Source organism: Petaurus breviceps, unplaced genomic scaffold (genome assembly GCF_028583685.1).
Source record: "Petaurus breviceps papuanus isolate PSGF00001 unplaced genomic scaffold, PetGlider_PUasm1.0 99, whole genome shotgun sequence".
Taxonomy (NCBI): domain Eukaryota; kingdom Metazoa; phylum Chordata; class Mammalia; order Diprotodontia; family Petauridae; genus Petaurus; species Petaurus breviceps.
Window position 1 is genome coordinate 12,917,197 of NW_027187465.1, and position 27,156 is coordinate 12,944,352.

At 44.1% G+C, this 27,156-nt stretch overlaps 1 protein-coding gene across 1 annotated transcript in view; it reads right to left on the reverse strand.

Moving 5' to 3' along the window:
* Window positions 1-27,156, reverse strand: part of LOC138156187 (serine/arginine repetitive matrix protein 4-like) — a 224,486-nt gene that overhangs the window by 17,985 nt on the left and 179,345 nt on the right. The window contains exons 4-7 of the mRNA XM_069081396.1: window positions 24,361-24,432; window positions 16,806-16,832; window positions 7,271-7,321; window positions 611-709 (exon numbers count right to left, since the gene is read on the reverse strand). Coding sequence (XP_068937497.1) covers window positions 611-709; window positions 7,271-7,321; window positions 16,806-16,832; window positions 24,361-24,432 — 249 coding nt within the window. The remainder of the gene's footprint in view (window positions 1-610; window positions 710-7,270; window positions 7,322-16,805; window positions 16,833-24,360; window positions 24,433-27,156) is intronic.

Sequence of the window (27,156 nt, forward strand, 5' to 3'; positions counted from 1 at the left end):
TCAGAGCTGGGAGGGACGTGAGAACAGGGGACCTTAGAGCTGGGAGGGGTCTTAGAACTGGGGATGTCAGAGCTGGGAGGGGCCTGAGAACAGGGGGTGTCAGAGTTGGGAGGGGCCTTAGAACAGGAAGTGTCAGAGTTGGGAGGGGTCTCAGAACAAGTAAATGTCAGAGGTGAAAGGCCCCTTAGAGATCAAGCTAGTCCTATCCCTTCCGTTATCTAGAGCAGGAATCTGGAGCCTAGAAAGGGTTAGGGACTTGCCCAAGGTCTCACAGGTAGTGAAGTGTGGTAGGTCCAAAGTAGGGAATCACTCTTGTGTTTTGTGATTTCCAGTACAGTTTTAGCCTTCCAGGGCTTCAAACTGTCATTGAAGAAAAAGAGGCAGCAAATGTCCTTCCTCCTACTTCTTCCTCCCTCCTCCCCCTTCCTCCCTTTGCAAAGAATCAGGGCAAGTCAATGAAATGATCCACATGAGTTGTTCCCCAGCAGGAAGAGTCTGGGTTGACAAGGGATTGTGGCATCCACAGTGGGAGACTAAGCTGAAGATTGCTCTGTGGGTTGTGCTCAAGGCAGCTGTAAGTGTGGCAGTCCCGGGGAAGCCAGGGGCTTACCTGCTCTCACAGCTGGAGGAACGAGACTCAGAACTGGGTGACCGAGAGTGACAGCGGCGGTGACGATGGCGGTGAGATTTTCTAGGCCGGCTTCGGGATCTTTGGGAAATTGACCAAAAAGAGAGCAGCAGAGGTGAATCCGTATCCACCTTCCTAGAAATCTTACCCCTCCATGCACTCTCCGATCTTATAGTTCCTCCAACATGACACTCCATCTCCTGGCGCTGTCCTCCTTTCTGGAATACTCTCCTCCTTCTCACCTCCATCATCTAGTTTCTTGGCTTCCTTCAAGACTCACTTCAAATCTTACTGTCCGCCAACGCCTCCCCCTCTGGGATCACATTCATCTATTCTGTATATATCTTGTACAAACCTAATTATTTACACATCGTCTTCCTCATTAGACTGTTACTTTCTGAGGTCAAGGATTGCGTTTTTGTCTTTGTATCTCCAGCATCTTCCACTATCACCTTGGAAAAATAAGTTGCTCTCCCATCGAAAGAAAAAGCATCATGTGATGGAAGAGTTTTCCTTCACCACAATGTCCGGGGACCAGTGTTTGCCTGTCCTTTCAAGACATTTCCGTCTCAAGGTCAATTGGCTTAGCTGAGCTGCCAATTTGGTAACTTTCTATCACCCTACCTTCTTGTTTCCCAAACTTGTGAGGTCGGAGGACAGGGGAAGGTGCAGATGACTGAAATGATTCTCTATCTCTCACCTTTGTCCTCTTTTCTCTACCTCATGTCTGGCACAAAGCAAGATTTATGAAGTATTCAAGTCTATCTAGCATTCATTCATTCATCTGTCAGGGTGGGGAAGTTGTGGCCTCAAGGCCACATGTGGCTCTCTTAGGTCCTCACGTGCAGTCCTTTGACTGAATCCAGGCTTCACAGAACAAATCCTTTTATTAAGAGCATTTTTTCTGTGAAATTTGGATTCAGTCAAAGGGACCACACTTGAGGACCTAGAGGACCACATGTGGCCTCGAGGTCACAGGTTCCCCAGACCTGAATCCATTCATCCATCTTTATCTATCTTCCATCTAATTATCTACCATCTAGCTGTTCACCTCTCCTTATCTCTACCCATCATCTTCTCTAACATCTATCTATCTATCCATCCATTCATTCTTCCTTATCTCTATCCATCTATTTATCTTTCATTCATCCCTCCTAATCTCTCTCTATGCATCCTTTTCTCTTTTATCTAATTATCTCTCTATCCATTCATCCATCCTTATCTCCATTCATTCCTCTATCTACCCAATCTATCATTCAATTATTATCTATCTACTCCTCCCCCCCTTGTTTCTATCAAAGTTATCTACTTATCTATCCTTTCCTAATCTATTTATTCCTTAACTCTATCATCTATTCTCCCTTAACTCACTCATTCACTCTATCCATCTATACACCCATCCATCCATCTGTCATCCATCCATCCATCCATCCATCCATCCATGCATCCATCCATCCATCCATCATCTATTCACCCAGATGCCTCTGTAGTTTAGACTCTCATCACCTCTCTCCTGCACTAGTGCAATGATCTCATTTGTGCTTTCTGCTTCCATTCTGTCCCCATTTGAGACCATCCTCCAAAGAGATGCCAAAATTATTTTTCCTAAAGTGCAAGAAGCTTCACTAGCTCCCTGTTTCCTCTAGGATTAAAAATAAAGTCCTGTGGGTTTTTTTTAAGCCTTCATGACCTAGCTTCAGGCCAACTCTCCAGATTTCCTAGTAGCCAGCATTTTTATAGTTCTTTCAAGTTTGCAGAACACCTCCTATATGTTAACCCATTTCATCCTCACAACAATCCTCTGAGGTGGGCCCAAGTTTACTAAATGCCATGCCTCTTTGTGGACCTGCGTGGTTTCACCCACCAGGTCTCCTTGCTGTCCTTCACTCCCCACATCCCATCTCCCACGTCCCTGTCTTTGTACAGACTGTTCTGTATGCTTGGAAGACACTCTCTTTTCACTTTCCCTCTTAGAATATCTACTCTATTTAGAGACTTAGCCAAACTGTGACATCCTCCATGAGCTCTTTACTGATCCCCCTCAGATGCTAGTATCTCATCTCTAAAATTTCCTTGGATTTGCTTTGAATTTATTTCACACATTCTTGTATATGCATGTACTGTTTCTTCAGACAGAAGAAAATTTCCTTGAAGTCAGGACAAGTTTAATTTTTGTCTTTGCATTCCTAGAGCCAGTATCTGGCACACAATAGGCACTTGGTAATGCTTGTTGGCTGATGGAATGTTTGATCTCCATTTCAGGTACCCCAAGAGTCCCACACTCTGAATTAGAAGCTTTATCTCTTCTGAGATAAATGAGTCCAATAAACTTGTCATCATTGTAACATGACTTTAATATGGCATTTTAAGCTTTGCAAAGAGTCTTGCACTAGATGGGCAGAGTGATGGACTTGGAGTCAGAACCATTTGAGTTTGAATCTGGTCTCAGACACCTCCTAGCTGTGTGACCCTGGCCAAGTCACTCAATCTGCATTTTTGCCTCACTCTTCTTTGTCAGAAATTCTCCAATGGTAGCTATTTCTGGGCAGAAAGGGAAAAAATATAAAAAGCACAACAGAGAATGAAAGAAAATTTAGAAGGAAGGATAGAAAGCAGACCAGCTTTGCAAACAATGTGTAATATTTATATAGTTCTTTTAAAAGTAAACAGTATAAAATGTAAATTCATGATTTTATAGTGAATCCTCTTTTTATGTTGTGCAGCGCACATGGAAATGTTCTTTTTTCATTTGTTTTTGCTTTTATGTATTTAAGTTGTAAATAAATAAGAAATTCTCTATATCCATGCTGATCTGCAAATCTAACAATACTTCACAGGACTATAAAAAAGATCATAGTTTTGTAGTCCATCAAATTCCACTCACTAATTTTACAAATGAAGAAACCAAGGCATAGAAAAGCTAAATGTCTTGCCCAGAGTCATACAACTAGAAAGTAAGTGTCTGTAGCAGTATTTGAACCCAGCTCTCCTTGATTCCAAGTTCAGTACACCAAAAGGTTAAGTGACCTGCCCAGGGTCATGCTGCGCTATTTGTATTCAAGACAGAGCTTGGAGTCCTGTCTTTCTGACTCCAAGGCTCACACTTGGCTTGGGAATATTGCAACAAAAATATCCATTTCTATAGCACTTAAAAACTATAAAGTGTTTCTTCTGAACAGCCCTGTAAGAAAAGTCAGAGGATCATAGCTTTAGCCCTAGAAGGGCCTTTGAGGTTGCAGAATACAGCCCATTCATTTTACTGATGAGGATGCTAAGGTTCAGAGAGGTTGGGATCTGGTGGAAGAGTCTTATAACTAGCACTCCACCCCATTACATCACATCATATTTCTGTCCAATTTATGTATTAGAAAACTAAGGGTTGGTTAAATGACTTGACCAAGGTCATGGTTAGAAAAGTGGAGAGCTGGGAATCTGATTCAGGAATAGCTGGTACACTCTCAGTTGCATCATGCATAGTAGGATGCAGAGGGAGGGGTCCGAGGAGACCTGTGGTCTTAAAGGAAGAGAGAGCAAGGCATCAGGATTCACCCGATGGTTTCCTTGGTCAGGGACAACAGACACTTGGTTGGGTGTCAGGCAGTTGCAACATCCTTTGGATATCATCACAATCTGAGGTTCAAAGACTCTGGCCGGTTGCCATGTTCCTTGGGGAGCAATGGTGTTACCCTGAGAACCCAACCTTTCTATGTGGAACAATTCCAATGGACTGAACAACCTTGGGCAATTCTCTTAATATCTTCCTACCTCTGTTTTCTCTTGTGTAAAATGAGAAAGCTGAACCAGAGGATCTCTGAGATTGCCCCTGGTCTACGTATCTGTCACCCTGGGTTCATATCCCACCATTGGTGTTTCCAGTCTGTGTGACCTGAAGCAAGTCTGAGCCTTAGAGTTTCCTAATCTATATAATAAAGTGGGTTGGATTTGATGGTGTCTGAAGCCCCTTCCAACTCAAGATCTTTGATCACGTAAGTCACTTGAACCTGCTAGGCCTCAGCTCATTATCTATAAAATTAGGGGGTTTAGACTAGCTCAAATGAGTTAACACATGTCAAGTGCTTTCCGAATAGGAACTGATCTGAACAATGGACACCTTCCTCACCTACACCATCCTTCTCCTCCCTTCCTTACTTTCTAGGTATGGCAGCTTGGATATTATTGTACCAGCACAGACCAAGCCCATGTGGATAAATTCACCTGCAACATAGGACCCTGGAGATGTTTAAATCTAATCCCCTCATTTTACAGATGAGGAAACTGAGGCTCAGAGAGATGAGAAAGTTATAATTGAAGGCCCAGAATTTGAACCCTGGTCCTTTGGCTCCAAATGTTGCAATCTTCCCACTGCACTAAGTAACCCAGAGCACCCACAGAAAGTTTAAGGCAATAAACAGTCTGCCTTTGGAAACAGGTCTCTAATGTGGATGGTGCTTCCTTGAAAGTAATTCTGACTATGACTTGTGGGCAAGTCTGTGGAAGTGACACAGCTCTCGTTCAGGCTTTCTACTCACTTTCTAGATGGGCTCAAGGGCTATAAAGTTGTCATCATTAGTAAGTGTGAATGATGCCCATGGAACACCACTGGATGGAGCCAGTCTAGACCGCCAAGGGCTATTTGAATTTGTGAGAGAGGCTTTAGAGGCCCTAGGAGCAAAAATAAATCCAGAGTTTGGTTTAAAAAACCAAACAAAGCAACAACCTTCCAAGTGAATTTAATAAACATCAATGTAGCCCCTTCCTGAAGGCAGCAACACCTGCCTGGGAGAGACCACCCAAAATCCTTTTCTATCTCTTCCTGCATGCTTTGTCTCAGATGATTTCAGACTCTATTTTTTTTTCCTATCTCTATTGGAAGCCTTCATCACTCATCTAATTTCCGATGCCTGAAGCATTCTTTTCTTTTTTGTTCTCCTCTGGGAAAGGACTGTCTTTTTCATTGATGTCTGCTTCCCCCTCCTTACTTCCCTAACACACAACTTGTTTGTGCCCTCCCTTCTATGACTACCCTTCATTTACTATGTATGTATCTTGTATGGACCTATTTCTATACAAAGGAACTTAGATTTAGAGTTGGAAGGACCCACAGAAGCATTGAATCCAATCCCTTGGTTTCTTTTTAAATGAATGAGGAGACAGAAGCTCAGAGAGATTACATCATTTGCCTAGGGTCACACAGCTAGAAAGTTTCTAAGATGAATTTGAACTTGGATCTTCTTGGTCCTAAAGACCAGTGGTCTATTCGTTGTACCACCTATACATCATCTCCCCCCACCCCACTATGAGGAAGCCTCTCTTTGCTTTGCCTCTGTATCCCCAATATCCAGTGCGGTGCCCAACACATATTAGACACTCAATAAATATTTGTTGGGTGACTAATTGATTCTGGAGTCCTTGGAATCTTGGTCTGTCTGGTTTGTTCCTGGGACCCCTTGGCAGGATTGCAGCAGAAGCAGATTGGACAAATGAATGTGATCCTCCCAATTTTAGAGACCTCCAGAACACTGGACTCCATTCCTCCTTGCTGTAGCCTGCCCCAGAGACCAAGAGCCCTGATGGTCAGTAATCTTCTTCTGGGCAAAACCAAGGCTTCCCTGGACTGAGTAAGAGACCAACTGTTGGCCATGACTGAGCTCAGGCAGCCAGGGCACTAAGACCTCACTCTTGAGCCCTGTCTTATCTGTCTTTCCTTCTCTACTTGTTCCTTGACGCTGCCCCCAAGAAGTCTTCCAATTTCCATCCCCACTGCCTTTGATCCACTTATTAGAAGCTTCTTGGTGGGAGACAAAATATTATTTTGTTGACTGGAAAACATACGCACTGATATTTGCAGGGCATAAAATAGGTGGGTTGTAACCAAATTTACTTTTAATTTGGCTGGGAACTGAACTCTGCAGGCAGCATTCTCTGATTTGAATTTCTACTACCAGCTATTTAAAAAAATAAACAGGAGCAGCCAGACTCTGCAGGGCCAACTCTCCAGGATCTCTAACGATTACACTGACTTCAGCTAAAATGCAAGATAGTGATGCTTGTGTACCCACCCAGCCCACCCCCCACTCTCACATAATAGCTGACATTTATACACTGCTCAAAGGCTGGCAAAATGCTTGACTTACAAAATCTCATTTGATCCTTAACAACAATCTAGGAAGTGTTCTGATTCCTATTATCCCTATTTTACAGGTAAGGAAACTGAGGCTGAGAGCAGTTAAAAGGCTGTATTCAGAGTCCTACTGTCACCCAAGTATTTCTGAATTTCTCTCTGTCTCTCTCTCTCCTTCTCCCTCTTCCTCCTTTTCTTTCTCCATTCTACTTCTCTTCCCCTCTTTCCTCTCTTTCTCTCCATCTGCTTTTCCCTCCCTCTTTCCGCCTTCCTTTTCCTTCTTCTCTTCCTCACTCCCTCTCCTTTACCTCCTCTTCCTCTCTTTCCTCTTCCCCTCTCTTTATTTCTTCTCTTCTCCCCCTCTTCATCCTCCTCTTCTAACCTTTCATATACTCATCCACACAAACCACATGCATGTATACACACACACACACATATTTATCTGGCAACTAAAAGGACCTCATCTGCATAAGAGATCTCCCACAGTCTCAACCTTGATGGTTTTATTCAGTTTTACTTACTGTTTCTGGTGTTTTCTTTCTTTCTTTCTTTTGCTTTTGGGGCTTGAGGAACTAAACAAGAAATAGCTAATTAATTGGAAGATGTTGCACGCTTAGAAAACAATAGAATCTCAAAACATGAAAATGTTTAAGGACATCTGGGGGGATGGACCCATGGTCTCTTACATGTTACCCAAGACTGGCAGCTTTGTTGCCATTGCTCGTCCTTATGCATAGACATTTAATACAGGTTTGTTGAGCAGAATTAAGAACCAGTCATGGCCGATGACCAAGAAGGGACAGAAGGGATTCCTGTTCAGGCGTGGGCTGGATCCCATGACCCCCTGTGTCTCTTCCATTCAGAGATTCTGTGATTCTGAATTTGTCGAAAGTCTCTCGTTCTGCTACTCAGATCTGCCAGAATGTTCAGCCTGAGATCTCAGCCCAAGGACACTGACTGGAGATGGAATCCCAGGATCTCCCAGATCACTGAGTCCAACTTCCTCATCTTACAGATAATAGACAAGAGCAGGAAAGTGTTTGGTTCAAGATCCCATCACTAGTAAGTGTCTAAGCTAGACTTTGTGTCTAAGTCCTCTGATCCAAATCCTCTCTATACTGGACTAATTGCCCCTGGTTTGAGGAGATCCCAAAGGCCTTCCGTTGGGAAGGTTTGCTGTCTGAATAGCTTGACTGACTTCAAAGTACAGGCAGCTCCCTTGCCCTGGTTTATAGAATCCTCAGAATTTTGATTTGAAAGGGAGCTCAGCCCCCATCGATCTCTAAAACCTTCCTGATAAGTGACAATCAAGTCTCCAGTGAGGGGAACAACTGGGAATATTGAAACATAGAATCTCTGAGTTAGAATACACCTTAGAATCTAATGCTGAACTCAATTCAATACCTGCTATAGCATCTTTTGGCAAGGCTTTAATTGTTTTTTTTTTCCCTTAAGATCTAGAATGTGGAAGAAGCCTTTGTCTCTGGAAGTAGCCCACTCCGTTTTTCAATAAGTAGTTCCTTGGCACATAGATAACTTTTCTAGTCCCAACTGTCCTCCATTTCTTGTGGTTCTGGCTCTCAGGGCCAAGCAAAGCAAGCAGGACAAGCCCTGTTCCACATTGTACTTGCTCAGTGACAATTATCTGACTTCCCCCAAGATTTCTCATCTCCAGGTTAAACACGTCCGTCTCCTTCACAGGGCAGGCGCTTGGAGAAGCCCTCTGTCTTGGTCATCCTTGTTTGTACATTCTCTGCCTTGTCAGCATCCTTCCCCAGATGTGACAAATCCCTACCACTAAATGGAGTACTTCAGGTGGGATCTGACCATGGCAGAGCACAGAGGGGTTGTCACCACCTGTAATGGGAATGTAAATTTGAAGATCTTCCCTGCCCCTAGGCTAAAGTGCATCTGGAGCCTGGGGTGGGAGGCTTGTTTTTCAGTAGATACTTCTTGATTGGGCAGTGAGTCAATAAGGTTGCTACATTCTCTGAGCCAGGAGAAGGCTATATAAGCCCTGATGTGTAGCTTTGTTTTGGGGGCTCACTTTGAGAAATGTTCTGTGATTTGATCTGGATTCTGGGAAGCTGTTGTCCAGAGCCCCCCGGCTTTGAAAAACCCAGATGTTGAAACCCAGATGTTGATTTGGTATGGATGTAATAGTTGGACAGTTTGGAAAGCTGTCTACTTGATCTGTTTCTGTCTTGATAATTCTGCCTGTATACTTTGAAGTTCAGGGTGGTGACCTTTTTCCCCTGAAAGAGGTAAATGACATATGTTTGACTGATTAAAGTAAGCTTGTTAACCCATTTTGAGTTGCTTTCCTTTATCAAAGCAGAGCCAAGAACCTGTGGTGTCAGCAACCCTGAGGATGCTTGGGGTGCTTGCTGCTACACCACCCTAGTCCTAGACACCATCTCTCAGTGTAGACTAAACTCATTCACTTTCTTGGCTGACATTTTACACGGCTGATTCATAATGATCCTGCAAATCAACAACCCTCCTCTTCCCAGATCTTTAAAAACAACAACAATTTCCTAGAAATGTCTCCCTCCATCTTGCCTTTTTGATGCTGACTTTTAAAAACCCAACTAGAATGGGCAGCTAGGTGAGATGGCACAGCGAATAGAGCGCTGGACCTGGAGTTAGGAGGACCTGAGTTCAAATCCAGCCTCAGACACTTGACATACTTCTGAGCTATGTGACCTTGGGCAAATCACTCAACCCCAATGACTCTCAAAAAAAAAAAAAGGAAATAGCAATTCCTTACAATTTAATTTCCATTTTATCAGATTTCACCAAACATTCTAACCGTACAAGATCTTTTTGAACCCTGATTCTCTCATGCATTGGGTTAGCCATTCTATCCAAGTGGTTTGTCATCTGCAAATTGACAAGAATACTGATTACATCCTTTTCTGAGTAATTGATAAAAATGTTAAACTCCATGGATCCCTGGGGCACTCCACTGTAGACCTTGTTCCAAGTTAACAAAGAACCATCAGTGCCTACTTCTCAGGTTGAGCCCTTCACAAAGAATTCAATCCACCTAACTACTCTTTCATCTACCTGTGATAGTAATGGCAATTAAAGATTCCCCTGTATTGGCTTGGTTTTCAAATTGATTGTGTTAAAACCCAGAGTTTGTTAATCCCACCTGTGGGATGGGCTTGTTGATGTGAAAAGAAAGTCCTGAACTTGGAGGAGCTGGTGATGTAGATTTGGAGAGACACTAGAGAGAGGCGGAAGATCTTTTTGGAAGCAGCACCTCGTGGAGAGAGAGAGAGAGACTAAGAGAATTGCTGGTGGCCGCTTTGAATTGCCCTGGACTTTTGAGACCTGCCCCCTGAGCTGCCAAGGACTGAGGAGACATGGCTGTTTTGCTGGTACTTTGTCTGTCTGTTTTGATGTTGTTTTGCCAGATTTGTCCACTGGTGAAAGACAGTCCTTTTGTTGAAGAAGTCCTGGAACCTGGCTGTTCGCTAAGAAGCCCTGAGACTGTCCTGCAGACAGAGAGTGAATACTGTCCACTGGTGAGGGACAGTGCTGTTGTTGCAGGGGTCTGGAGACTGTCCTGCAGACAGAATGAATACTGTCCACTGGTGAAGGACAGTGCTGTTGTTGCAGGGGTCTGGGAGCCTTTCTGTTGGTTCAGAAGCCCTGAAGAAGGATTTTCTTGTTGTATGTTTACAGAAATCCTGGGAGAGGGCTTTGCTAATGTGTTCAGGGGTTCTAGGACTGTTCTACAGACAGAGGATGAATTCATGAAGGGACTGGCAATGTATCTTATGGCCTTGCTAAGCCTTGTCTCCCCAGGAACTAAGATTGCTGAGAACTTGCCTCGTGTCAAGATGAAGAAAAGACCTCCATTTGGGTATTAAGTGCTGTGTTTAAACTTGATGTAACTCTGGGGTAGATTCAATTGTGATCCAGGGGTGGGGAACTTTTGACCTTATGTTTGGAAACTAATCTCCATTTGAGAAGAGGGGCTTTGTGGTGGACTTAATTAAGGTATAGCCTAGGGGTGGAGAAGTATTTAGAACAGAGACTTTGTAATTGATTGAATGATTGGAAGGTCCTGGGGTGGGGTAGTACTTGGAGATTATTTAATCACACTTAGTAAATGCTGTATTTTGAATGATGTCATGTTTTAATCTTCTCTGTTCTTGGTTGGTCACTGAATAAAATAGAGAGCACCTATGCTGGTATTTTGAACCTGGGAAGTTGCCTTCTTTTGGCATTACATTAGACTACCCCACATGTTCTCCACTTTCTTATAAGAATAGCATGGGAGACTGTAAATTATTGTCGTTGTTGAGTCATGTCTGACTCTCTGTGTCTCCATTTGGGGTCTTTTTGGGCAAAGATACTGGAGGGGTTTGTCATTTCCTCTTCAGCTCATTTTATGGATGAGTCAACTGAGGCAGACAGGGTGCAGTGACTTGCCCAGGGTTGCACAGCCAGTAAGTCTCTAGGGCTGGATTGGAACTCAGGTCTTCCTGACTCCAGGCTCTGTACTCTATCCACTCTATCCACAGAAGGGGCTTAGCTGCCCCTTCTGCCAAATACTAGCCCTCTACCTGCAGAGGTAGTTGTACCAAAGTTTTTTCACAAAATGGTCATAAGTACACTATAACCAAACCTTAGCACAAGACTAAGAAAGTCCCACTCACTACAATACTGTATATCCCATCACCCATTGATTATGCAGCTACAGAACTAACCATCTCAGCCACCACCTTGTGGTCACAGCACTGACTGAGGATGGTGGGTCCGGGTTGTCTGGTAGCAGAATGGGTCTGAGACTTCTATCCCCATCTCCCTTCTAGAGGAAGATCCTTGCTTTCTCTCTTCCTTTCGTTCTGGAGTACCAAAGATGAAAGGACTTGGATTTGGGAGAAATCTTGGAGATGGCCCAACCCATTTCCTTCATTTTGCAGATAAGGAAACTGAGGCAAGAGAGGGAAAGCCCCCAGAGAGTTAGAAGCAGAGCCAGAGTTGGAACTCAAGTCTTGGACTCTCAATCCAATGCTTATACCACTATGCTGTGCTGCTTCTGGACAAATCCAGAAAAAGCATCTTCCATGGATTTTGGCGCAGTCATTACTGTTACTATTGTTGCTGTTACATTAAGGGTGGGGGAGAAAGAGAGGAGCTCTTTGTCTTTTGCTTCTGTCCTCTCTACCTTGAAGGGATGAGATTATAGATTATAGACCTAGAGTTGGAGGGTATGTTAGGTATGCTCTAGTCTGACCTCCTCTTACAGCTGAGGAAACCAAGGCAGGGACAAGTAAAGTTACTTGCCCAAGGTCACACAGGGATTAAGTGGAGGGGTGGGATTTGAACTCGGGTCCCAAGACACCAAGTCCCCAAGCAGAGGGTAATGAAAGGGGTGGGGAGTATGGGCTGAAGGATCTGGGTACATGGGAAGAGTAGTAGAGGGGAAAGCAACATCAAACCAAAATCCCTTTAACAAAGGCCAAGTTATTTCAAGCATCACTGCGTGTAAGAGTAGGGACTAGCACAGAGTTAATGTGGGTGGAGGCAGATGGCGGCCCAGGAGGTGAGGGGAAATGCGGTGGGATCCCAGGGGAAATCTCTGCAGGAAAGTCTGGGTTTGAGGGTGGTGGGGTTATAGGATGGTGCCAGGCTTCCCGCAGCTCTGTACTGATCATCCACAAAGGGGAAGTGGGGGTGGGAAGAACCACCACCAAATAACCACTGCCTGAGGAATCAGTGATCTGGGTTATAGACCCGTGCCTGCCACCAGAGAAGGCAGGTGGGGTGGGGGAGGGTGTTACATGGCATGGTCTCTAAGAACACTCTCTGTTCTGACAGTCTGTCTGTCAAAGCCCTTCCAGTTCTGACAGTGCGTTCTAATCTCCCTCCCTGCTCTAAGTTCTCTATTCTGAGCCCCTTCCCAGCCCTGACATCCCCTGTTCTAAAGCCCCTCCCAGCCCTGACATCCCCTGTTCTCAGGCCTCTCCCAGCCCTGACATCCCCTGTTCTAAGGCCCCTCCCAGCCCTGACATTGTAAAATTCTGCCCCCTTTTCATCCCCAAACAGCAGCTGCAATCCCTTTTTGAATGGCATTTGGGGTGGGATAGCAATGGGAGTGAAAGGGAACATTTGGGCAAATGAATCTTGAGGAAGGTAGGAGGGGAGGGGATGAAATCAATCTGGACACTGAGAAGGGACTCTCAGATGTCCTGATTAGTGGGTCAAAAGTGATTGGGAGTGGAGTCAAATCTCCATGGGCATGGAGCTCTCCTCCCTTGAGCTCTAGGCATCCTCTGTCTCACAACCCCCTGGACAACCAGACTCACAAAAGAGCTGAGTTTGACCTGAGAATTTTCTGATCTTTTTCACTCTGTTAAGCTCTGAATACTTTTAAATTTCTATAATAAACATTGATGAGGGATACTCTGCACCCTTATGCTAAATTGAATGATTGTCCCATGTTTTCTTACACTCTCTGGGATCTTCCCAGAGACTCCTGTCTCCCAGGATGTTTTTCTCCTGAAATAACCAGGGAGAAAGTAGTGAAATTGGAACTCTGAGGAGCAGTTATAAGACTCTGCTCTTATGTGTCCTTTTATTCAAGGTCAATGAAAATAACAAGATGGTTCACTCATCTTGGGCTGGCTGGTCGTTGGGGTGATAGAAAAGAAGGATGGAGAATGGGGAAGGTGGACAATTCACCATGGAAAGGGTAGACATCTTGTCATTGTTATTTTTCAGTCATGTCCAACTCTTTCTTGTGACCCCATTTGGGGTCTTCTTGGCAAAGATATTGGAGGGGTTTGCCATTTCCTTCTCCAGCTCATTTTACAGATGAGGAAACTTAGTCAAAGAGGGTGAAGTGACTTGCCCAGGGTCACATAGCTAGTAAGTTTCTGACGTCAGATTTGAACTCAGAAAGAGGAGTCTTGTTGACTCTAGCCCTGGTGCTTTATGCACTCTGGTGCTACCTAGTTGCCTTTTGACATCTCTTAGTGAGTAATCATGATGGTGTTGAGTCACATTTCTATAGCACTTTAAGCATGGAGAGGCATTGTGGCTTTGCCAATAGCTGGCCTTGGGACCATGCAAGTGGTCAATGCTCTAAGCAGTTCTCTGATTATAAGTTGTGAGAATGTACTGAAGGATTTTTCTCATCTAGAGGGTTACTTATACCCATGACAGCAGAGTTCCAGTTCATATTCTTAAGGGTTCCATGCCTTCTCTCCTCTGACATTGCCCCCACCCTGGTACAAACCCTCATCCCCTCACTTCTGGACTATTGCAATAACTGCTGTAGTTATTCCTGCCTTCTGTCTCTCTTTGTTCCACTCCATCTTCCACTCAGTCACAAAGGGGATCTTCTAAAACTTTGGATCTGACCATGTCACCTACCCTTCCCCTTACCCCCACTCAAAGACTCCCATGACCCTGTTTCACTTTCATTATCAAATATAAAATGTTCTGTTTGCCCCCTTAAAGCCCTTCCTACCTTTGTAAATCTTTTTATACCTTCTTTCCCTCCAGTTATTCTATTATCTAGTAACATTGGCCTCCTTGCTGTCCCTAGCACATAACCCATCATCTCCCACCTCCATGTCTTTGCACAGTGATTTTCCCTCATGCCTGGAATACTCTCCTTCCTCATCCCACCTCTTAACTTCCCTGGTTTCCTTTAAAACTCAAATCCCACCTTCTTCAAGAAACCTTTCTTGGGTCTCTTCCACTCTCAGTCTTTCCCTCTGAATTGAATCCCATTTACACTGCACACATCTTGTGTGTATATTGTTCTTGCAAGTCTGTTATTTCTCCCCCCCCCCCCCCCCAATTGAACGGTGAACTCTCTCAGGGCAGGAACTGTTTTTTTTGCCTTTTTTTTTTGTATCCCTGGTACTTAGTTCTGTGCCTGGCAAACAGTAGGTGCTTAACAAATGCTTTTTGACTGATTCACAACAACCCTGTGGGTTAGGCATTATCGCCCCCATTTTAGAGTTGGGAAAAGCGATTTGCCCAAGGTCATATAGGAAATAAATCTGGGATTTGAACCCAACTGTCTCCTTATTCCAAGAACAGAATGCTTCTTCCACTAAGCTAGGGTACCTATGCATAGGTATGAAAATGACGAAGAGAGGAAAATGGCTCATGCAGACCCCAGCCACAATGATGCCTGATAAATCCTAGTGGGGTTGACTTCCTGGATAAGTAGTCAAGGATCACCCTAGGTGACTCCTTATCTGACTTCCTTTCCATCGTGATGGAGAGAGGAATGTAAGCCTCCCAGTAGAATATATAGTCCTTGAGGGAAGGCACCATTTAAATTTTTTTGACATTTTATCTCCAGAGTCTATTAAAGTATTTGGCACACAGTAGGCACTTTACAAATGTTTGCTTAACTGAATGGAACTTCATCCAAATTCTTGTTGAATTGATAAGAGATGGATTGATGGAAGGAGAAGGCAACAGTGAACCACTGGGCCCATGGAACCTAAAAAAATCATAAGTTCATAGATTAAGGCCATCTTGTTCAACTTTCCTCATTTTACAGTTGAGGAAGCAGAGTCTTAGTGACTTGACCAAAGTCACTGAGGTAGTAAGTTGAAAAGTCAGTATTTGAAGCCAGTCTAGTTTCAAGGCTGACCCATATAGAAAGCCCTATTTACCATTTCAGCTCAGGGAAGTGTTTGGAACATGCTTGGGGGGTGGGGTAAAGGGTGTGTGTGTGTGTGTGTGTGTGTGTGTGTGTGTGTGTGTGTGTGTGTCCTGATGTGCCAGCTGGGGTCTGTCTTAGTATCTCAAACCAGGCTTGCCTCAGAAGGAAAGGGAGCTAGTCTTTCATAGACCTTGTGCTCTAAGAGGCAAAAATAACCCTCCACAATTAGGACTCATTTTATCCCATTTACTTGAATGCTTGCAAGTGTCTGCCTGCTGTGGGGGATCTCTGGAGATTGCCAGCCCATGAGTTTCAGGTGCCATTGTGACCACGCCAGCTGAGAATTCCACTCATCCCAGATTCTCCTCATCTGTCATCAGACAAGCTTGTCTTAGCTCCCCCTCTGCCACAGGCTGTAAAGACCAGCCCTGCCAGCAGGGGTAGAGGGGAAGGGTGCCAGCTTGCCCCTCCTAGACTTGAACTCCAAGAGTAGCAGAATGTCTGTGATTCAGCAATCCGACTTCAGCTCTACTCTCCTATTAGCAGTACATCTTTGATTCTAAAGGGGAAGAGGATGCCCTTCAGGTGGGGCTGTAACCAACCGAGTCTGATTAGAAGGCCCTATCTTCTTACAGGAGGTCCTGGCATTCTCCTGGGAACCTTGTGGTGCCCAGGCCAAGGTTTATCAAGTGGAAAAACAAACATACTGATGACGCAAGGTTTCCAAGGAGAGGTATTGGACAGAAACTGTGTCTGAGTGATACTGAACATTTGGAATGTGGGAAGTATCAGAGAGAGGCAGTCCCTGGCTTGTCTTGCAGTCAGAATCAGAGGAGCATGGATTCTGAGCTGATAGAGGCCATCGAGCCTAATAGCCTAATTTTACAGATAAGGAACTTGAGACCTGGAACATTGGAGACTTGCCCAGTGTCACACACCTAGCAAGCGTCAGAGGCAGGATTGAAAACCAGATCTTCCTGACTTACAATCCAGTGCCCTATCCATTATATGATGCAGTCTCTGGAGCTGCAAGGGAGTCAAGAGGTCAGCCACTATATAGATGAGGAAACTGGGGCCCAGAGAGGGAAAGCTTCTCGTCCCCAATCATTTGAGCAGAAAGTATCAGATAGGAAACAAATCCCAAGTCCTATGCCCCAGTTATGCTACCAAGCTGCCTGAGAGAATCACAGAATGTCAGAGGAGGAAGGGACCATGAGATCATCAATTCCAATTACTCCCCCCTCCAACCTGTTCACTTTACAAAAAAGTGAAGAACAAAATGATTTACCCAAGTTCATGCACTTGAATCCCACCCCACAACTATTCTGAGCCCCAGGGAAGCCCATTGTCAAAGCCATGAGGCTTCAAGCATTAAAAGAACAGCTAAAACTTGACCAGATTCTTACCTATGTCTTCTCTTCTTGGAGAAAGACCTGTGGAAAACAAACAAACAAAAAAACCACAATGGGATCTGGTCCTCCATTCCTTGAAAGGGAAGCATACACATATTTCCGACATCTCACAGGATCTTAGAGAACATCTACCCTTCTCCGTCCCCCTCCAGTCCCCATTCCCTGCCCAGGTTCTTGTAGGTCAAAGGAGGTGTTAAGACACTATGCAATTTAATGAAGAACCTCAGGCTGAACTTGACAGTTCACCCAAACTCCAAAGCCCTCAGGATATAGATTAGCTGGGTTAGCTTTGTGCTGGCTGGGAATTAGGTTAGCAATATCTGAAATTTCTACATCTCAAATATTTTCAAGACATAATTTCTACATCTCTTAAAGGTTTTCAAGAAATTTTGCCTACATTCTCTCTCTCTCCCTCTCCCTCTCTTTCTGTTTCTGTCTCTAGTTCTTTCTTTCTAGCTCTGTCTCTCTCTGTTTGCCTCTGTCTCTGTGTCTCTCCTCTCTCTCAATTGAGCTATTTAGGTACTTCTGGGATTATGACATCTCAAATGACTAAAAAAGAAACTGAGGCTCACAAGGCTTTCCAGTGCCACAGCAGGATTTGGACCCAGGTTTCTCTGATTTCCTTGTCTCTTTTCATCATTCATTGCTAAATACCAGGACATCTAAAACAGCTCTTGGATTCAGTTCTGCACTAGTGATGTACACTGGAACACATTTTGTATGTGCGTTGGTGGATGGATAGGGGAGTTAAGGGTACATTTTGGAAATATAATGAATAAGCCCAAACTCAGATCTGATCTGTGTGACCTTCAGCAAATGATGATCCCTTTCTGGGCCTCGGTTTCCTTATCTAGAGAATGAGACTCTGTGACCTGGTGACCTCCAAGATTTCTTCTGGCTGTAAAAAGTTGTGATGCTACAGGGCAAGATATGGGGGAGGCAGCCTGGTACAATGGAAAGACCATGGACTTCAGCATCCAAGGATCCACGTTCAAACCCTCCCTCTGTCTCCTGCTGCTTATTGATCTTGGGCAAGCTATTGCACCTTGATAAGCCTCAGTTTCTCCACCATTAAAATGGGCTTATATAACTAGAGGGCCTCTGAGGTTCCCTTCTGGATCTAGAATTGATGTCCTATAGTCACATTACTCTGGCCATCAGTAACATGGAAGCAGAGAGTATACTAACATTTGAAAAGTACTTTATCATTGTCTCATCTGAGATAACACAGTGCCTGATATGTAGAGGGCTCAATAAACACCTATGAATTGAATTTAAAAAGGGGCATCCTACTCTCCCTCTCTCCTCCTGACCACTTCAATCTCTGGATATGAAGATCAATATCTCTCTGACTCATTTCATAGCACCTTAAGCTGCACCATCAGGCATCCATTCATTAAAAAGCAAAACAAAATCAACCTCCAAGCAAAGAAAAAATCAAAACAAAAAAAGATAACTGACTAAAGCCCAAACAGGAACACCTTTGGAGTCAGGACCTGGACAGCTCTAGCTTCAACGTGATTCTGACCAAGTCCTGGGGGCAGCTCCATATTAGACTACCTGGCTCCTGGATGGAGTCCCAAACACTTTCCAAGTGTTCTAAGTGGCATCCTTGGACTTTTATTAAGAAGAGTGTTTAGAGGAGGTGAACCAGAATGGTGAAGAGCCTTGGGTTCATGCCTTATGAGGAATGGTTTGAGGAACTGGTAATGTTCAGCCTGGGGAAGAGAAGACTTGGGGCTACTTATATGGAATTATTGAAAGAATTGTCATGCAGATGAAGAGGGTACAAAACCAGTTTAGGCTGGATGTCAGGAAGAACTTCCAGTCAATTAGAGCTGTCCCAAAGTGGGATCATATGCTTGAGAGGTACTTGGTTTCCCTTTCTTGAAGGGTAATAGTGGTGATTCCTTTTGTGTGTGGGTAGGGCTGAATGGCTGCTAATGACCCTCCCAATTCTCAAATTCTGTGAAGAAAACCTCTGCCCTCCACCCCTTCATGGCAAGCTAACTTCTTCTCCTTTCTTGATAAAGTTTTGAAATTATAAGATAAAGAGAACTGTGTAGATATAGTTTACCTACATTTTAATGAACCACTTGACCTCATAGTATTCTTGGGATAAGATGGAGTGATGTGGGCTAAATGATAGGTGTATTTGTAATTGACTGAATTAGTGGACCTCCAACATAGTCACTGATGATTTGGTGTCACCTTGGAAGGAGGGCTCCAATGGATTGCCCCATTGAAGTCTAGCCTTGTAATGTTGAAAATATTTATCAACGACTTGGATAAATGCACAGATGACAAGTTTATCAAACTAGCAGATGGCATAAAATTGAGAGGACTGTCTCACACACTGGATGGTAGAATCAGGTTGGGGGAAGAAAAGATCTAAATAGACAGTACATTAGGATGAAACTAATAAGATGAAATAAAATGAAGACAAATGTAAAGTTTTTTAGCCAAGTTCAAGCAATCAATTTCACAAGTGTAAGATAGTAGAAGTTAGATGCTATCTTAGGATCTGGGAGTCTTGATAGAATGAATCAACAATCCCTCAGCCTGTTAGCCCCTCAAAAGCTAACACAAGTTATGTTAGGAGAGGCATAGTGTCCAGGATAAGGAAGGGGAATGTAAATACCTCGAGGGCAGATTATCTCTTTTTTTTCCATATGTGTACCCATAGCATCTAACAGTGCCTGGTACACAGAAGCTGCTTTGCAAATGCTTGATTGTTGAGGGATCGATTGATTGTTCCCTTGTATTCTGCTTTGGTCAGACCCCATCTGAAATACTGTGTTTGGATCATAAGGAAGGCACTGACAGGCTGGAAAGTATCCAGAGGAGAGGACCAGAGAGATGAAAGGCCTTGAGATATAGCCATAGGAGGGTCAATGGAAGGATCCAGGAATTAGCCTGGAGAAGAGAAGAGCTAGCAAACACAGGAGAGCTGTCTTCAAGTGTCTTAAGGGCTTTCATGTGAAAGAGGGATTAGTTTTGTTCTGCTTATCCCCAGCCCACTGGACCAGTACCAACAGGTAGAATTTGTGATCAGGCAGATTTAGACCCATTGTAAGCAGTGACCCATACAGACCTTGGAAAGGTGTTGCTCCTTATTGGGGTCAGTTTCCTCCATTGTTAAATGCGGGGATTACATTAGATGGCTTAAAAGTCTCCTATTTTCTTTAAAATCTGTGATCTACTTATGGGATGGCTAGGTATAAACACCCGTATTATCACTCTCCTCTGGGCTCCTAAAGACATACTATCACAAAGAATTAGAGATGGAAGGTCATTGCAGAAAAGGAAACTAGCTCAGAGAGATGTGACCTCCCCAATGTCACACACATAGGTAGTCAGTAGAGAAACAAGGGAATGGTGAACAGAGAATTCAAAAAATCATCTCTCCTGTTTTCCAAATCATGTGTGACTCAGTACTTGGATGCTTCTACCCAATCATTCTTGTGACTCAGCACTGAAAAACTCCTGAGATGAAGAAGCTTCCACTTATTGTACACTGAGTAGGAAGAGCTCAAGGTTGACTGGGTCAACCTTGAAAATGAGAATTACTTTGCCCCTGACTTCTTCTTCTCCTTGCTTTTGAATTTAATGGGACCATTCCAAGCCATTTTTTTTGCTTTTTTTGGAGGGGGAAGGTAGGGCAATTGGGGTTAAGTGACTTTCCCAGGGTCACATGGTTAGTTTTTTTGTTAAATGTCTGAGGCCAAATTTGAACTCAGGTCCTCCTGACTCCAGGGCCAGTGCTCTATTCACTGCGCCACCTAGCCACCTTCAAACCATTTTCTGTGGGGGGTAAGGAGGAGGTTCAGCTCACTCTACCTGCCCACCCTGGTTTCCATGCATCCATGAGAACATGGCAGCTAAAACCCACACCTTTCCTAGGTGAGCTTGATCCTGGGTTTGGGACAATCTCTTCTGTGTTTGATCTTTCATTAATAATAGGTGCCCAAATGGCAAATTAGGCTATAAAAATATGAGGCTGCCTTGTGTGTTCGAAAAGTTCAGCCTCTTGGGTTAATTAGTTGGATCTTAATAGCATCTGGGAGAAGAATCTCCAACAAAGGGGAAGGGAAGGCAATGAGCATTTAGCTAGTCCCTACCGTGTGCCCAATACTCCTCTAAGTACTTTACAAACATCATCTCATTTGACACAAAGTGACCACTCTCAGGATGATAAACTCAGCCCCTGGTCCAGCTTATGAGAATACATAGGCTATGAGAGGATCAGTGCAGAGCTGAGGTGAAATGTGGCATCCTGTTTGGCAGTCCCATAGACTTTGTTCTGATGTGTTGATTTAACCACCTGGCAGGTTGCAATAGTAATTATAAATTTTGAGTTATTGATTGTTTAACTCTTAACTTATGTGAGTGTGAGTCTTTTGTGTCTTGGAAACAAATAGCTGTCCCATATCTGACTCATGTGAATTGAGTTCCTTTCTTCCTCTTTTTGGGAGACTCTGGACATAAACTTCTTGGAGGAGGTAGCCACTGGCACCTTTGTAATTAGTCATTTCTCAGCTGTGCCCAATTCTTTGTGACCCTGTTTGGAATTTTCTTGGCAAAGATACTGTGCTATATTGTTGTTTAATCAGTCATGTCCAACTCCCTGTGACCCTATTTTAGGGTTTTCTGGGCAAAGATACTGGAGCAATTTGCTATTTCCTTCTCCCACTCATTTTACAGATGAGAAAACTGAGGCAAACAGGTTTAAGTGACTTGCCCAGGGTCACACAGCTAGTAAGTGTCTGAGGGCAGCTACAAATATCTCATTTGATCCTGACAACAACCCTGGGAGGTAGGTGCTATTATCATCCCCATTTTTACATATGAGTAAACTGAGGTCAGCATCTTGCCCAGGGTCTCACAGCTAATAAGTGTTAGAGGCCAGATTTAAATTTAGGTTGTCCTGACTCTGGATCCAGCACTCTCTCCACGACCACAGGAAAGCTGATACTTTGAGACTCACCACTCCCTACCATTTTTCAGACTCTTTAATAGAACTTCACTTATCAGAGAGAAATTGAAAACAAACAAAAAACAAGTCTCTCTCCTGTCTAACTATTCTGACCTTTCAATTTTATATAAACCCAACAAGTAAATCCATTACTTCAAGCACTTGGAAAATCCAGTCCCAGAAGCCTCCCATGCTCAGGAGGTGATAATTGAGGGGGGAAAAGCAGTGCCTGGGTCACTCTAATCAGGCTTAAGTGAAATTACTGGCAGGTATCCTGGAGACCCCGGGGGCTTTATGTGGTTGGTAGGCTGCAGGAAGGGAAGAATGGAAAGGGTCAGACAAGGTCATCTGCAGCTGTTCACTTAGCAGGATCGCATGTATTCAAGATCTAAATCTGACTGGAACTTCTCTGAGACCATCAAGTCCAACCCCCCTGTTTTACAGGTGAGAAACTGAGGCAAACAGAGAATATGTAACTTGTCCAAGGTTGCGCAGCTGGTAAGTGCCTGTGGCAGAATCTGAACTCAGTACTTGATGGTGATTTATCTAGTCCATGTTGCCCCTTGATTTCCAACCCCCCCCCCAGTTCACTACTCTTTCTCCCATCCCCCATTATTTCCCTGGGGCTGTTGTTTGACATTTAGTCACCTCATTTGCTAAAGATCCAGACATGACCTTGGTCATGGAAAACCCTTTTGTCAATCTATTCATCTATACTCAAAGACTTGGGGAAGGAGCATCCCACGATGCTTTGCCCACCTAATTCAAACATAGATTATTAGTAACACCTGGGCTGTGTTACCAGCAACAATAATAATTTGGTACTTTAAGGTTTGCAAAGCATTTTACACACATTATCTCCCTGGATCCGCACAATAACCCTGGGAGGTAACTGTAATAATCAACCTCATTTTGTAGAGGAGAAAGCTAAGGCTGACAACCAAAGTTTTGACTTCTTCAGGCTCCTATAAGCTAGCCAGCACCTAAGGGAGGATTTGAACCAGTTTCCTCATTTCCAAGTCAGGCATTCTATCTGTTGTGCCATCTAGCTGCCTGCAGTAGCAGGGATGGGTTGATGGCTCCCCACTCTACCCCCGGCATCCCAGGGTATGAATTTCCAAGATGCAAGGTCAGGATCAAGAGCAGGACCCCGAGCCACGGAATGAAACTGACAAGCAACTGGGCCAAATGCTGATCTTGCCCTTGTCAGCACCATGCTCTAAGTCACTGGAAGCTAAGTTTACCAAGAGGGGAGGCATGTCCCACTCCCCTGACCTCCTGGGAAGGAAGGATAACCCATGGTCAAGTCCCCGCCTTTCCTTTTCTTAATTACATCCCTTTGATCTTTTCCCAGACTAAATAAACCTCTTTCTCTCCCTGCCAGGTTTCCACCTTTTAAATATTTGCTTTGCTTGTTATCTTCTCTTTCCTCTGTTGTCACTTAGCTGAGATGTGTTTATTTTCCTTCTTTAATCTTTCTGCCTAAATCAGTTCCTTCCCCGCCCTTCATCTTCCAGGCTGTGTTGGACCAAAACAGCAGTTTTTATTTCTGGAACCAACTCCCTCCTTCTCCCACCTCCAATGCCGGGTGTTTTCATGATGACTCCTTGAGGCTGAATTTTTCCAGGTGGGGAAATGGTTTTGGAAAATTGGTCAGGTATCAGAATCTCAGCAGATCCCGGGACCTGGGAGGCAAACCTTTCTGGATCAGCATTCTGAGACAAAGGGATCCAGAATCCAGTGGACAGAGTCCCTGGGATCCCATCAACTCTTATATATGTCTTTTTGGATACCAATGTCCTCTAAAGCACAACTCAGGGGCTATCTCCAACCCAAGGTCTTCACTGATCCTCCCATGTATCAATTCCCTCTTACAATTACTTTGTAGGAATATTTTATATTTACTTTCCCCACCAATAAAATGTTAACTCTTTTTTTTTGCTTTTTGGAGGGGGAAGGGCAGGGCAATTGGGGTTAAGTGACTTGCCCAAGGTCACACGGCCAGTAAGTGTTAAGTGTCTGAGGCCAGATTTGAACTTAGGTCCCTCTGACTCCAGGGCCAGCGCTCTATTCACTGTAACACCTATCAGCCCCTAACTCTTTCAGGACAAAAATTGTTTCATTTGGGCTCCTGTATTACCAGGGTCTAGCTCATAGTAGACTTTAAAAAATTCATGCTGCCTAGTATTAATGGATACTTATTTAATTAATACTTGCTATTTGCTTGATTGATGTGGTAAAACTCCTACCCTTTCCCCCAGCAGAATATGACCTCCTGGAGAGTGTCCTGTGGACCTAGCACAGTGTCTGGCCCCATGACATCTGGTAGGTGTCCCCAGAATGCTCCATTGAAAGTGGTTCCCATAGGGAAGAATGGGTTGTGTACAGAATTGTGTGTGTGTATGTATACACACACATAATAGTATATATTATATAGACTATTGTGTGTATATATAATGTAGAAGTGTATCGCATTGTAATATTTGCCAAGAGATGGCCAAGATGACCCCTGGTCTCACATTCTCTTCTCTTCCAGCCATTCAAACTTATGCTTCCAGGAATGAGGGAGAATACCTGTTTCTCTTGCGCTTCTTAGAGCTTTTCTTCTTCTTCTTTTTTACTGGAGATGGACTGTAGGAAGGGGACCTGCCAAGGGAAAGGAATATGGCTTAGAAAAGGACTTGTGGGGGAGGGGCTTGGAATTTGAAAATTAGCAGCTCATATTAGATCTAATGTTCCATAACATACACACTGCTTTCCCACGACAGCCCTGTAAGGTAGTACAGTTTTTAAATTTTAAAAATGATCCCTTTTTCCCTGAATTTCCAAATATCTTCTTTACCCTTCCCTAGAGAAACATTTACTGCGACAAAGAATAAAAAAGAGGAGGGGTTCTTAATTTGTGTAATGGGCATCATATTGCTTGCCTTCTCAATGGATGGGAAAGGGGCTAGAAGGAGGGAGACAATATGAAATTCAAAATTTTAAAAATGAATGTTCAAAAAATTTATGCAGTGGATAGAGCATTTGCTCTGGAGTCAGGAAGACCTGAGTTCAAATTTGACCTCAGATACTTACTAGCAGTGTGACCCTGAGTAAGTCACTTAACTGTAATTGCCTTTCAAAACAAAACAAAACAAATTTAAAATAAGAGATAAGGAGTAAAAGCAACCCAGTTAAATTAAGGTGCATAGCAGCAGAGGCTGACAGGATGGATAATGTTCCATGTCTATAACTCCCTACTCTGAAAAGAACAGAGCAAATAGTATTTTCCTCTTTTACAGATGAGGAAACCAAGGCACAGGGAGAGGAGGTGACTTAATTGCAGTCACTCCCCCTAGGAAACTTCAGCACTGGGACCTGAACTCAGGGATTGGAACTCCAAGTCCAGTGTTTTTTCTGGCTCAGAGGTTGGATGATTGGGGATACATTTGAAGCAGAGTTTCACTCCTGAAAGAGGCTGGGGGAGGGGAAGTTCAAGGACCACAGTTCAGTAGAGTCACCTGCCGCTAGCCCAGGTGGAATTTATGAGGTGGGAAGGGAAGAAGAAATGATTTCTCACTAAGGGATTCTGGGAGATAATGATGGGATTATTACAGGTGAGGAGAGAGCAGGAACAGCAACTGAATGGTGAGGGTGGTGAGGGAGGACCCCCACTTGTCTCCCTGTGGAGCCCAGCTCTCCCTGATCTTCTCTGTTTTCTTCTCTCGCCAATGTTCAGTTGAACCTATTGAGTACCAGAGGATCACTTTTCTGCCATCCTTAAGCCACATGAATGTTCTAATGATTGTTCCTTAACTTAATGCTGTCCTAAGGAGGATGAGTCTGTCCACATTGCTTACATCATGACAACACCCCAAAGCCCACACTTCTAAATCTCATCTTTGCCTGTCTCTAGTCAGCTTATGAAAATGTGAGAAAAGATCAGACTCCTGAGGGCCCTGCCTCTCAGGAAGGTATGGGGTGGGACTGATACCACATGGGACCTGGGAGGGGCCTCAGAACAGGGAATATCAGAGCTGGGGGGGACCTCAGAACAGGGGATATCAGAGCTAGGAGGGGCCTCAAAACAGGGGATGTCAGAGCTGGGAGGGGCCTTAGAACAGGGAATGTCAGAGTTGGCAGGGCCCTTAGAACAGGGAATGTCAGAGTTAGCAGGGGCCTTAGAATAGGGGATGGCAGATCTGGGAGGGGTCTCAGAACAGGGGATGGCAGAGGTGGGATTTGGGGCAGTGGGTTAGAGATAGGACCTTAGAGATCCAAACTTTGGTGTAGAAGGGAAGTGACTTATTTAGGTACTAACCACGCCAGGCTATGTCCTCATGCCTAAAATTTCCTTCAATATGGTTAATAAATGCATGATATGGTACTTTCCCAACAGTCCTCAGAGGGAAGCACCAGGCCACTTGCCTCTTTCCTTCCTTCCCCACACCAAGCAATGTGTCTGGCAAAACTCCCCATCCTGTCCAAATCCAACAAATATATATTATGTGCTGACTATGTATTAGATGCTGTACTGGGTGCTTAGGAAAAAGAGACAAGATGAAGGTAAAACAGTCCCTGCCCTCCAGGTGCTTATATTCTCAGAATATATTCATGGGCTATGGCTCAAGGCCCTTCACAGTCACTGGTATACAACTCATCAAACCCACTGTGAATGCTCACTGACCCCCAGGATGTGCTGGCCAATATGGGGCTCTCCTAAGGACAGCCCCACAGAATTCATGGGCTATTGCCCAGGGCTCCTCCCAATCCAATTAATAAGCATTCAGTAAACATTGTGTGCTTGTGCTGGAGATAAAAAGACAAAATGAAATGTTTCTTAACCACAACAAGCTGACCATCCACCTTGTCCATTGGTCCCAACTTAGGTCCCTTTTTTGGCCATATCTGAAGCTCCCTCCTAATTACCTGCCAGGCACTTTTCCAGGTGGCCCTCAATGGGGGGCGGTATATATAGCATAAGAAAGATGCTTCCTCTTATTTGTCTGGTCTGGCATTCTCTTTTACAGTACCCAGCCTCTAAACATTTAGATTAGATCTATTGCACAGGACTGACCAATGGCAAAATTATTAAGACTGTTCTTCTTCATTTTTACTCTAATATACTGGGATCTTTCTGTCAACAACAGGTCCCTCCAATAACCCAGGTGTTTGTTTCAATGAGTTTTTTTTTTTCCAGGCGATTAAACTCTTTCTAAAAATTGTTCAGAAGCTGGCATCCCAGCATGACTCAGGGCTTGGAAGTCAATTTAACACCCAGGGAATTGAAAAGAAATCTGCTCTCAGCATCAGAAGACTTGGGTTTGGGCTACTGTTCACTGTACACACACACACACACACACACACACACACACACACACACACACA